This window comes from Equus caballus, chromosome 11, assembly GCF_041296265.1.
Source record: "Equus caballus isolate H_3958 breed thoroughbred chromosome 11, TB-T2T, whole genome shotgun sequence".
Lineage (NCBI taxonomy): Eukaryota > Metazoa > Chordata > Mammalia > Perissodactyla > Equidae > Equus > Equus caballus.
This window is the reverse complement of record NC_091694.1, coordinates 35,212,493-35,225,664: the sequence shown is the minus strand read 5'-3', so window position 1 is coordinate 35,225,664 and position 13,172 is coordinate 35,212,493. Positions and strand designations below refer to the sequence as shown.

General features: G+C 35.6%; 1 protein-coding gene across 24 annotated transcripts in view; it reads left to right on the top strand.

Annotated features, from left to right (window-relative positions):
- The window catches only part of BCAS3 (BCAS3 microtubule associated cell migration factor), a 576,498-nt gene that overhangs the window by 209,878 nt on the left and 353,448 nt on the right, over window positions 1-13,172 (top strand). For all 24 annotated transcript variants that reach the window (XM_023652948.2, XM_070227541.1, XM_023652945.2 and 21 more), the window contains one exon: window positions 893-1,026. In XM_023652948.2, coding sequence (XP_023508716.1) covers window positions 893-1,026 — 134 coding nt within the window. The remainder of the gene's footprint in view (window positions 1-892; window positions 1,027-13,172) is intronic.

Here is a 13,172-nt window from a genome sequence, read left to right as displayed (position 1 = left end):
GTATATTTTAGTTGTGGGTCCTTCTAGTTGTGGCATGTGGGACGCCACCTCAGCATGGCCTGATGAGCAGTGCCATGTCCACGCCCAGGATCCAAACCAGTGAAACCTGGGGCCATGGGCCCGGCTCCTGGATAAAGAATTCTATGGATAAAGAATAGTCTCTTCAGGAAATCATGCTGGAACATTTAGATGTCAGTTGCAAAAATGTTAATTTGTCTGCTACCTCACACTTTATACCAAAATTAACTCAACGTGGATGATAGACCTAAATGTAAAATATAAAACTATGAAACTTTGACAAGAACACATAGAAAGTTTTTGTGACCTTTGATTAGGCAAAGAATTCTTAGCTATGACATCTCATCAAAATTAAAAACTTGCTCTGTGAAAGACACTGTAGGCAGTTTTAATAAATATTATGCTAGGGTAGAGACAAATTTTAAACTGGTAAATTAAGTAAGGTATTAGTACTTATAACAGTGGATAAATTGGAACTTAAAATTCAGGTTTTGAGAAATAGCAAAAAGTGGGAGTGGGTTTTAGTTCCATGGATATAAGTCATTTTCACATTCTTTGTTATCAGTTTTGCTATTTTAAAATGCTTGTAAACTCTGTAAATTCAGGCATATAAAACTTTATTAGTTGTACGGGAACGTCTTGAAGCCTTTGCATTTTAGTATCCTCGCTCTGCTTGAATACTAATGTGGCGTTAAAGTCTTGTATTTCACATAGGAAAAAGATTCTGTGTTTTAGTTTTTTTATTGTGAGAAGTTTCTTATATATTTAGCAATTTTTTCCCTTTGGTAATATTGTAAAGCATGATGAATACTTTGTGAAAATATTTCATCCATATACATAACGGTTTTTATTTTTACCCTTTTTTTCCCTTCAGGAATGCTTCTAGTCACAACAGACACTCTTGGCCATGACTTTCATGTCTTCCAAATTCTGACTCATCCTTGGTCCTCGTCACAAAGTGCTGTCCATCATCTGTATACTCTTCACAGGGGAGAGACTGAAGCCAAAGTGAGTCGTATATTTTTCAGAAGGTGTTTTCTTTGTGTAACATGACATCTAATCTAGCTGGTTATTTATATCATATTGGAGCTTAATGTTAATATTAGTGAGAACATATTGTTCTTGGTGATAGAGTGGGTCAGATAATTAAGAAAAAATATTTATCCTATTTTGAGCCAATAAATACATTAGCAGTAGGTGAACAGTTCAGTGAATGTTGATAAGACAAAAGTTGATTTATCCTTTTCCTCCTACTCTGATACCATTTCTTGCCCCAGAGAAAACTCTGTCATCCATTTGATATTCGTTTCTCCAACCCGATTTCTAGGCATTTTGATTCTGTATACATGCTTGCATACATACATACATACACACACATATACATGTAAACACATACATATTCACATATACACAAAATAATTGTTTTATAATGCATATGACTGTATGGATAATATACTGGTATATACTAGTATATTATATGGTATATACTGGAGCCAGCTCACAGTGGCTAATGAGAATCAGTTATGCACGTCTGTCCCCAACCCTGGAGGTCATGACATTACATTGACACCGTGAAATACACAATGGAAATCATCAAAGACTAAAAGTCAGAGCTATTTTTCCCTTAGGGAGCCAATTTTTAACATTTACCAGCACATGACTACACACAGACACAACCCCCGATATATATAATTTATTGAGCATTTGTGTTAGGCACCATGCTAAGTGCTTTACATGTATTTAATACTCTTAATATTGCTTGGTAGATACTGAGATATGTTAGTTGCCTAAAGTACCACATACTCTTTTGTTTCACAGAGCCTATGGTTGTGCATTTACTAGTACACTGCTGTATATACTTTATTCTGAGAGGGAGCTCATTGACCCAACACTATTTATTGACTAGTCTATCCTTTCCCAATAGTCTAAAATGCCGTTTATCATAAATTTCCATTAAAAATTTCTAAATAGAACGAAACATCTTAAATACATAGACGTCCATGAAACTTCTTAAATATATAGAAACCCATAAGTTTGTAATGATATCAAAAAGGGAGCATTGGGAATTACTGAGTAGGTTGCTTGTTTATTAACTCATTATTCTGAAAATTGGTAATTAAAGGGAAAGCATCCAGCATTTACTCAGCCTTTCTTGTATCAATTTAATAAGATGAGCAAGTAGTTGATGAGGGAAAGTTTTTATTGGAATTCTAAAATAAAAAATGTTAGAATTTAACTTACCCTGGTGATCATTTTGCAGTATATATGATATCGAGTGTTGTACACCTGAAACTAATATAATGTTATATGTCAGTTATACCTCAATTCAAAAAAAGAGTTAGAATTGCTAGCCCTAATGAAACAATGGACCCACGCAATAATCCTCTGTGTTTCGTTTTAGCTGATGAGTCTTAACATTACAAAGTGGAACAGTCAGCTATCATGTGCTTCCCAATATGATGCAATAGAGTGTATACAATATCACATGGGAAATAGTTCTGCCCAGCTCTCTAAACTAAACCTGAGTCTAATGCAGCGTCTATATATAATTACGCTTTAAACCAAATACAGAGGTAGAGGGACAAGTTAAACAATATTATGAGAATGCAACTAGCCAACTTTTAAATGTGGCAAGTTCTTCATTACAAGTCTGCCCTGGTTTTTACAACAAATAATTGCACTGAGAAAATAAAAGTGGGTATGTGGTGAGAGTTAAAAGTAATTTTAGAGAATAATGTCTAGGTAGAAAGTGTGGACCTTGTTTGAATCCTGTTTCATACAAATCAAGTATAAAAATTTATTTTTCATTCAAATGGTGACATTAGAACATTTGGCTGAGTAGATATTATTAAATAATTTAATGTCCTTATTTTTTTGTGATACATACTAAAGTATTTACAGATGTCTGGAATTTGCTTTAAAATAATGTAGCAGTAGGGGAATGTTGGTTAGATAAAAGAACAAATAAATGACACTGAGAATAGGGGGATTGTTATGTTGATTACAAGAATCTGAAGAGATGCATCAACTAAATGCAATGTGTGAACTTTTTTGGAAGCTTGATTTAAACAAAGTATAAAGAGAGGTTTTTGAGACCGTTGGAGAAAATTGACCTTTAACGGGATATTATATGATAGTAATCAGTTAATTTTACTGGGTCTGAAATTGTGTTGTGTTTTTTTTTTTTTTTTGTCTTTATCTATTAGTCACATATCCTGAAGTCATACTGAAGTAGTTACAGGTGAAACAATAGGACATCTCTATTTGCTTTTAACTACTCTGGTGAAACAAAACAAACATACTAAGAGATAGATTAAACAAGATTTGCGAAGTGTTATTAGTTATTGAAGCTGGGTCATGTCGATAGTGGTGGTTTATTATAGCAATCTGTATACTTCGTGTATGTTCTGAAATTTCTCTAATAGAAAGTAAAAATAAAACAATACCTTTCACCAACATTATGCTGTTTTACTTACTTTAGCTTTTTAACATGATTTGTCGTTCATTTTCAAAAACTTTCCCAGCTAATCTTGAGCATTTTCTCATTGAGATGCGTTTTAGACTGAGCCTTTTAAGTTATATAAAGAGTCTTTTGGAGTATTTTATTTGTATTGCATTGAAATTACATTTTTATACAGTTAGAGTTGACAAGTTTACAATATGGAAATTTTGCATCTAGGAATTACTGTGTTTTAAAATTAGTTATTGCTATGGTATGATAAAAAACCTGTTGATTATTGTCTACCAAATATTTGTATCTTCCTGCTTTGCTAGACTCTGTTGTAAGATTAAGTAGTTTTTCAGTGAATTTTCTTGGGTTTTGTAAGTAGAATATATTTTCTGAAAATCATGATAATTTTGACATTTTTCAGTTTTGTTTTTTTTTTAATTACATTGACTAGGAACTCTCAAACAATGTGCAACTATAGTAGTGATAGCTGTAATCTTTTCTTTGTTAATAATACCTTCTATTTTTTACTTTCCTGTTTTGCCTTATTTCTAGCATTTGTTTTTAATGTCAATACCATACTGTTTTGATTACTGTAGCTTTGTAATATAGTTTGAAACTAGGAAGCATGATCCCTCCAACTTTGTTCTTTCTCAAGATTGCTTTTGCTATTCAGAGTCTTGTGGTTCCACGCAAACTTTAGGATTGTTTGTTGTCTTTCTGTGAAAAATACCACTGGAATTTTGATAGGGTTTGCATTAACATTGTAGATTGTTTTAGGCGGTATGGATCTTTTAACGATATTAATTCTCAAGTTCAAGAGCACCAGTTATCTTTCCCTTTATTTGTCTTCTTCACTTTCTTTAATCAGTGTCTTATAGTTTTCAGGGCACAGGTGTTCTACCTCCTTGGTTAAATTTTCCTAGGTGTTTCATTCTTTTTGATTCACTTGTAAATGGGATTGTTTTTGTAATTTCTCTTTTTCATGTTCAATAATAGTGTATAATAACCCAAATGATTTTTGTATGTTTGGTTTTCTATCTTGCAACTTTACTGAGTTCATTTATCAGTTCTAACAGTTTTTTGGCAGTGTTTTTAGGGTTTTCTGTATGTAAGGTCATGTTATCTTCAAATAGAGGCAGTTTGACTTCTTCCTTTCCAATTTGGATGTCTTCTGTTTCATTTTCTTCCCTAATAGCTCTGGCTAGGACTTTTAGTCCTATATTTAATAAAAGAGGCGAGAGTGAGCATCTTTGTCTTGTTCCTGTTCTTAGAGGAAAAGCTTTTGAGTTTTCACCATTCAGTATGATGTTAGGTGTGGGTTGTCATATATGGCATTTATTATTTTGAGGTACATTCCCTCTATACCCACTTTATTTAGAGTTTTTTTTTTTTTTTTATCATGAAGGCATGTTGAATTTTTTCAAATGCTTTTTCTGCATCTGTTGGTAGGATCATATGATCTTTATCCTTCATTTTCTTTCTTTTGGTGTGGAGGATTAGCCCTGAGCTAACATATGTGCCCATCTTCCTCTATTTTATGTGGGATGACATCACAGTGTGGCTTGATGAGTGGAGTAGGTCTGGGCCCAGGATCTGAACCTGTGAACCCGGACTGCTGAAGTGGAACATGTGGAACTTGAACCACTCGGCCACGGGGCCGGCCCTGTATCCTTGATTTTCTTAATGTGATGTGGATCTCAGACAGCACCTAGATGCAGGCTGATTGGAAGCTGGACCCTCAGGCAGCAACTTTTAAAGTATGCGCGTATACCTCTTTCAGGGTGAGACTAGGAGATGGGCGTTTCCGATCTGCTGCCTTTGTGCTGTGCCCTGGGTGGATAGTGGGTTAAGAGAAGTCATTTTAAACTATGTAAATATCCCATTCTCATCAACCTTTGTATTACTTCTTTTATTTACATATGTCATTGGGTTTAATGGGTTCCTATTTTATTCAATGGGTTATATTCATTCAATAATTATTTTAATGTTCAAATTTTCCAGGTATGGCCAGTTTGAGCCTATTAACTTAGCATCTGTGTCCTTTTGACACATCTCCACTATTCTTTGACAATGTCCTTACTTTCTAGCACAACTAACTTGCTTACTCTTATGTTTAGTTACCATTTGGTTTTGTTTCTTTTGTATGGAAGTTTTCAATTAGATAACATTTTAGGTAAAGATTTGATATTTCAGTATGCTACTGGGCACATTTTATTTCTTAACTCTGGTTTTATAATCACTGTCCTACCCTCAGTAGTCACTGGTATGCACTACGTCATCTGTATCCTCCTAGAATTTGAATATTCTAAGCACTTATACCTTTTTTTTCACTTGCAACTATTTTTGACACCTCTTTTGTATTAGTGTTATTTATCATTTAATTTACCTATACCTCCAACTTGTAAATAGAGACCATGTTTAAGCTTCCTGGTATCTCTCATTCTCAGAACAGTGCCTTGCACGCAGACAGATATTTGTAGGTGCACATGTTTGCTCCTGACAATGCTATTCCTATTTAACAGGTAGGAAAATCAAATAGAAGTTATTAAAATTACTTTGTTCTATGTCATACCCTGTAATTTAGGAGGTTGGAAATTTCTAAATACCAAACTTCAAGATCTAAGGAAACTCAATTAATGACCACAAACTTAATTTTTATAAGCTTCTACTGAAAGTTATTTTGAAATGATATATAAAATTTAATACTGATGATGAAATCTATATGGCACGTGGTCTCTTTCCATCTTTGAGTACTTCAAAATCATGTCATTCTGGATTCTTCCAAGAACTGAGGATACTTTAATCAAGCAAGGAAAAAAAATCAAGTATGTGGATCTAATTATGTTGAATTAAGTTGTTTTGTGATCTATGACTTGGGATATCCTCTGCATCTGACAGTAATTTTCCTCATAAAGCACATATGCAGTTAGAAAAATATTCCCTAGTTTTCAGCAGTAAAGTCTTATGTAGTAAAACCTACAATATTTTGTTAATATACTTACATAATGTCTTACTGAAGCAGACAGAAGTAATTTTGGTACTTAACATGCTAATTTCGATGAATGGTAAACCTGCTTTTGAAGCATCTGCACATCAGATAAGTGTTACTTTTATCAGAGCAGTGCTGCAAAATAGTATGAATAGTATGTTTAATTCTCAATGGGAACAGAACCTAGCTATTCATTGATATTATTAATTGATAGTATTTGATGGTCAGTTCAGCTAAAAACAAATAATTTTGATCTGAGTATGTCCCAAATACTGCCTACTTATGCTTATATTGAAATTCAAATTTTACTAGACTTTCTATATTTTTATTTGCTAAACGCAAACCTATGGTCATGATTTTTTTCAATTTTTTTTCTCCAGAAAACATTAGCTTTATTGGGATATAATTCTCATAATATAAAATTCATTTTTAAATGTGTAACTCAGTGATTTTTTTTAGTATATTCACACAGTTATGCAACCACCACCAGTGTCTAGTTTCAGAACATTTTCATAACCCTTAAAATAAACTCTTTAGCCATTAGCAGTCACTCCCCATTTCCCACATCCCCAGCTTTGATATATACTTTGATGCTGCTTAGTAATTATATAATCAAGGACCGATTATCTGCTTTCCTTAAGATTTAATTTACTCATCTGTAAAATGGAGCCAATACCTATTTCATAGGGTTTATTTCAGGAAATATCAGAAATAATAGATGTAAAATGCTTAGTAAAACACCTGGCATGGTAAATGACAAAGGGTCAGTGTTAGGACCTTCACTTTGATCCTTGAGAGATGGGAAACAAATGAGAAGAGCCCTATGTTTGGCGTAGCTTACTGTCTTGAAAGAATTTCTAGCCCATGGTGCATAGATAGGGAACCTAAGTGGAGCCAGGTAGACTCCCTTTGTTGATGAGATATTGCTAATAGTTCAGGGAGGTGAAAGTCATAGAGTTCTCAGGACAGAATACCAGAGAGATGAAAGGTGCAAAGAGAGACCCTCCTGAGATCTGCAGAGGAAATCTGAGACCATGGAAAGAACCACCATCATACCAGAAAGGAAGAAGTAGAACAATATTTATTTAAAGATGACATGATTGTCTGTGTATAGAGTCTAATGGATTCTACAGAAAGTTAAAACTAAGAAGTGATTATTAACAAAGTTTCAGAATACCGTATACTAGCAAGAAACAATAGGTAATTGATAATTTTTAAAAAGTGAGTTAAAAGTAAAAAATAGCAACTGTACCATATGTAAGACCTGTACTCTGAAAACTATAACACATTGCTGAGAGTAAGACCTAAATAAATGGGGAGTTAAACCATGTTCTTAGGCTGGAATGCTTAATATTGTTAGGATATATTTCTTTCCAAATTGATCTGTCTATTCAATACAATCTCAATCAAAATCCCAGCAGGACTTTCTCTTTGGTAGAAATTGACAAGCTAATTCTAAAATTCACGTGGAAATACGTAGGACTTATAATGGGCGAAATAACATTGAAAATGATAAACAAAGTTGGAGGGATATCACTACCTGATAGCAAGACTTATTACAGCTAAAGTAGTCAGTGGAGAATCCAGCAACATTCCCATACATGTGGACAATTGATTTTTGACCAAGGTCCAAAGGTGAAAAATGGAGTAAGGTTAGTCTTTTCAACAATGGTGATGGAGCAATTGGGTATTTATGTGCAGAAAAAATGAGCATCAATCCATACTTTATCCCATATACAAAAATTAATTTTAATTGGATCATAGATTTAAATGTAATACCTACAATTACAAAACTTTTAGAAGGAAATGTCTTACATTTGTGACTTGGATTAGACACAGATTTCTTACATAGCAAAATTCATTAAAGAAAAGCTGACAAATTAGGGTTCATTAAAATAAAACAAATTTGCTCTTTGAAAAACACTGTTAACAGAATGAAAAGGCACAGGTTGTCTGGTATCTATAGCACCTTTTAAAAAACTTTCAAAGGTCCGTGAGTGGAGGAACTGGGTCTCTCATACATTGCTGTTGGAAAGGTAAAATGCTACAGCCAGTCTGGAAAATAGTTCGGCAGTTTCTTAAAATCTTAACATACACTTACCATACCCAGCAACCTCAGTCCTGGGCACTCCACAACATAAAATTGACCTTATTCGGGAAGATGTCCAAATTTATTGCTTATTTCTCTACTGTTGTTATCATAACAAATGACCATGAACTTGGGGGCTTAAAATAATGGAAATTTATTCTCTCACAGTTCTGGAAGCTGAAAGTCCAAAATTAAGATGTTGGCAAGGCCACAGTCCCTCTAGAGCTTCTAAGAAAGAATTCATTCTTTGCCTTTTCCAGCTTCTGGTGACTGTCAGCATTCTGTGCCTTATGGCCACATCACTCCAGTCTCTGTCTTTGGGGTCTCATTTCCTCTTCCTCTTTTCTGTGTCTTCTCTTCTCTATCATATAAGGATACATGTGAATGCATTTAGTACCAACGCTAATAATCCAGGATAAATTCTCAAGATCTATAAATTAATCATACATGTTGTCATATAAGGTAATAGTTGCTCTTTGTGTCTGTAATATACTATATGTGGGTCTAGGGATTACAATCTGGATAGATCTTTTTTTGAACCACAGTTTACTTTGCTACAGTCCACTCCCTGACCCCTCAAATTTGGGATCATCCCACATGCAAAGTATCTACCCCATTCCACCATCCCTGAAAGCCTCAATCCATTGCAGCATCAACTGTAACTCTAAAATGGCTTTAAAATATCATCTACCCAAAACCTCCAATCTCATCAAATCAAATATGATTGAGACTGCATATATCCTGGGACAAAATTCCTCTTGATCTGTGTAGAAGGAAAGCAGAGAATGAGGCAGAAAAGAAGAGAAGAAATAAAGACAGAAAACCTCCCAAATTTGTTGAAAGACATAAATTTAAATATTCAGAAAGATAAGCAAACACCAAATAGGTTCAAATATGACAAAACTGAACTTTAAAAACATCATGGTCAACTTTCTGAAGATCAAAGTAAAGACCAAATCTTGAAAGTAGCCAGAGGAAAATACCACATTACATACAGGGAAATAACATTTCAGCAAAGTATTGACTTCTCACCAGAAACCATGGAAGTCAGAGGGCAGTGGAATAACATGTTTAAAGGACTGAAAGAAAAAAATACTGACAATCAAAAATTCCCCATCCAGCAATAGCATCATTCAAGAATGAAGGAGCAACCAGTAAAGCCTGCACACTAGAAAATGTGCTAAATGGAAATGATACCAGAGCAAATTTGGATCTTTTGGAAGTAATGAAATATCTGAGAAATGGTAAATTTCTTATTAGAGAGGGTGATTTTTTACCTTTTCTTAATTTGTTTAAAATATATAGGAATGTTAAAATTATCATATTTATATATAAAAAATTTTAACATCATTTTCTGGGTCTTATATTGTATATACATGTAATTCATATGATAACTATAGCATAAGGACCAGTGGTGCTGGGGTGGGAGCAGGTATGTGGAACTATGCTATTTCAAGGTTCAACATGCTGTACCTAAGAAGACAAAACTTCAATTAAAATGGAATTCTAGGGGGGCTGGCCCAGTGGTGTAGTGGTTAAGTTCATGCCCTCCACTTTGGCGGCCCAAGGTTCGCCAGTCCGGATCCTGGGCGTGAACCTACACACTGCTCATCAAGCTATGCTGTGGCGGCATCCCACACAGAAGAACTAGAAGGACTTATGACTAGAATATACAACTGTGTACTGGTGCTTTGGGGAGAAAAAGAGAACAGGAAGATTGGCAACAGATGTGAGCTCAGGGCCAATTTTCCTCCCCAAAAAGTATACCTTAAAAAAAAAAGTGGAATTCTAAAAAAATGTTCAATTAATTCAAAAGTAGGCAGAAAAGGAGTAGAAGCACAAGAAACAGATAGGATAAACAGAAAACAAATGTTAAGTGGCGCATCAAAATTTACCCATATAAATAATTGTATTAAATGTTAATGTATTCCAATCTAAAAGAAGAAAGCGTCTTATTAGAGATTCAGTTTGAATATAGAGACATTAATATGATAGTAAGAGCATGTTAAAAGATATATCATGTAAATAATAAATATAAGAGTGTTGAAAATTTGGCTGTGTTAATATCATGTAAAATAGAGGTTAAGACAAAGCCTGTTACCAGAGATATTTCATAATGTTCGAACCAAATTAACAGGAAGATTTAAATGTGTATGCACGTAAAACTGGGTTTAATGCTGTCTCAACATTTGATAGAACAAATTGGGGGAAAAAAAGACAAGTATCTGAGTAACCCCATCAGCCATATTGACCTCATAGATAGTTAAACAGCTAACCCCAGCAGTTATGACATCATATATTCAAGGGGATCCACATATTCAGTGGATACAAAACAGTGGGTAATAGATGGGACTTAAACCCCAGATGAGCATTTATTATTGACAGATTTACGTGGAAAACACTGGGCACAGGAGGCCTGGTCAGTAGGTTGATTCCAGTCATTCTCATAAGCAGATGAAATCTTACCTTGGGCATGAGTGACTCATATTGCCACTTACCAGCATGATTTGTTTGTGTAGCTCATGACTCTAACAGAAAGGCATTTGCAATCTGCCAGTATGTCGTTTTCCTTATGGCAAACAAGACCTTTGGCCAGGCCATTGGCAATTGCCCAAGTGTCAGTACAAATGTAACATTTTCAGTCCTTAGGAGTACTGTCTAAAGCAGGGATCAGCAAACTTTTTCCATAAAGGGCTGGGTAATAAATATTTTGAACTCTGTATTCTATATGTTCTTTGTATCACCTCTGCCATTGTAGCATATCTGCATCCATAGACAATACATAAACAAGTGGGCACTGTTGGCCCACAGTTAGAGTGACTCATCAATTAAAGCAGAGGTGACAGCTTTCCATTATCCTGCTGTGCTGATTGGTCCTTACATTTGTTCCTACAGAGTTTTGTTGGGGTTCTACAGCTGCCTTGGGCCATGGACACCATCACCTCTCATCTTAGCCAAGCCGTCAGTGAATCAGGCATTTAAAGGAAGCCCTGTGAGTCAAGGGCCTCTTGAGCCGGTGGCATTGCTTCAGGCAGTGTAATAAGTGATAAAGTAACTGTAAAAACAAGTTGTTGCTAGGGCCAGCCTGGAACATATTGTGGAACATACCATTTCCATTTGACTAGCAAGCCCTGTTGGGCCCTACCCACCATGTTCATCATCAAATTTGAGGTGACCCATCCCAATGTAGGTCTGGGAAATCACAAGGCCTCCATAGATCAGTTGTTCAGAAACAAGAACTTAGTAGCAGGTTAGTAGCTGCATCTAAAAAAGGGAGTGTACTTGGTTGCTGGATCAGGCAGGTGGCGATGTTGTACTGGGATAACACCTTTGAGAACTTGAGCAGCCATTAAGTCTTTACCTAAACTTTTTCCTACTGGGATTCTGTTGTTTCTATACCATAACATGGGAAGGAACTGGAAGTCTCGTAGGTAGTCTGTTGTGCACTTGTCCCACCATCACCTCTGTCTACTTGGCAGAGGATACCCTCTGGCACTTAAAAGCATGTAAGTACAATCAGTTAAGCCATTGATACCAGTTACACATTCATCAACAGAAGCTGCAACAGTAGTATGCCCACAAGATCACTTTAGCGTCTTTTCTCTACTATGAACTTTGCTTACACTCTGTTCCAGGATATTTTTCCCTCTATGAGTACATGGAGTATTTCCACCTACTTGAGAACATGGACAAAGGTGTTTAATGTGCACATGTCAGTTTTTCCAGTGACAACTGCCAAGTGATCACATTATCTCCTATCTTGGTGGCAGAGGAGGCTGGCCCGCAGGTACCATGGGGGCAACCAGGAGTGTTGCCTTTTTTCTTAATTTTGCTCAGTGTTGGTGCTACTTATTTCCCCGAGAGCAGTCTTGCCACTTGCCATTGTCCAGTGAGTGTCCAGGCACAGCAGCCCCTTTCTTTCTGTCCCCACTCCCAACACTGCCAAGTTTCACCTTGCAGTCCTTGGCAGTTTTGGCTACCCCTCATCCTCATCTCCACTCAAGTTCAGGCTACAGCAGGAGTGAGCTACATTAGCACTGCTGGCTCTGTAGTGTTTGCAAGGGGTCACTTTCCCTTTCTCTTGGTTCAGATTTTTATTGAAATAGTTGTAGATTCATATGCACTTGTAAGAACTGATACTAAGAGATCCCATGTGTACTTTACCCATTTTATCCCAATGGTAACATTTTGTAAAACCTAGAGTATATCACAACTGGAATATTAACATTGGTACAGTCTACCACTGATCTTTTTCAGATTTCACCGGATTGTGTGCATGTGTGTGTGTGCATGCTGAGGTCTGTACAATTTAATCACATATGTAGGTGTGTGTATGCACCATCACTGTCAAGATACTGAACAGTTCCCTCATGTTGCCCTTTTATAAGTAGACCTGACTCCCACAATTTGTTTAAACATTCACCTGGACTATTTACAGTTTTGGGCTATTATGAATATCTTATGTGAACATAGTTTTCGTTTCTCTGGCATGGATGACCGAGAGTGTAATTTTTGGTTTAGATGATAATTGCATGCTGCTTATTTTAGCTCATTTTCAAATTTCTGGCACCTAGAAGAGTGCAAAACATGTAATAGGCTTTCCATAAATATTTATTGAACAAGTA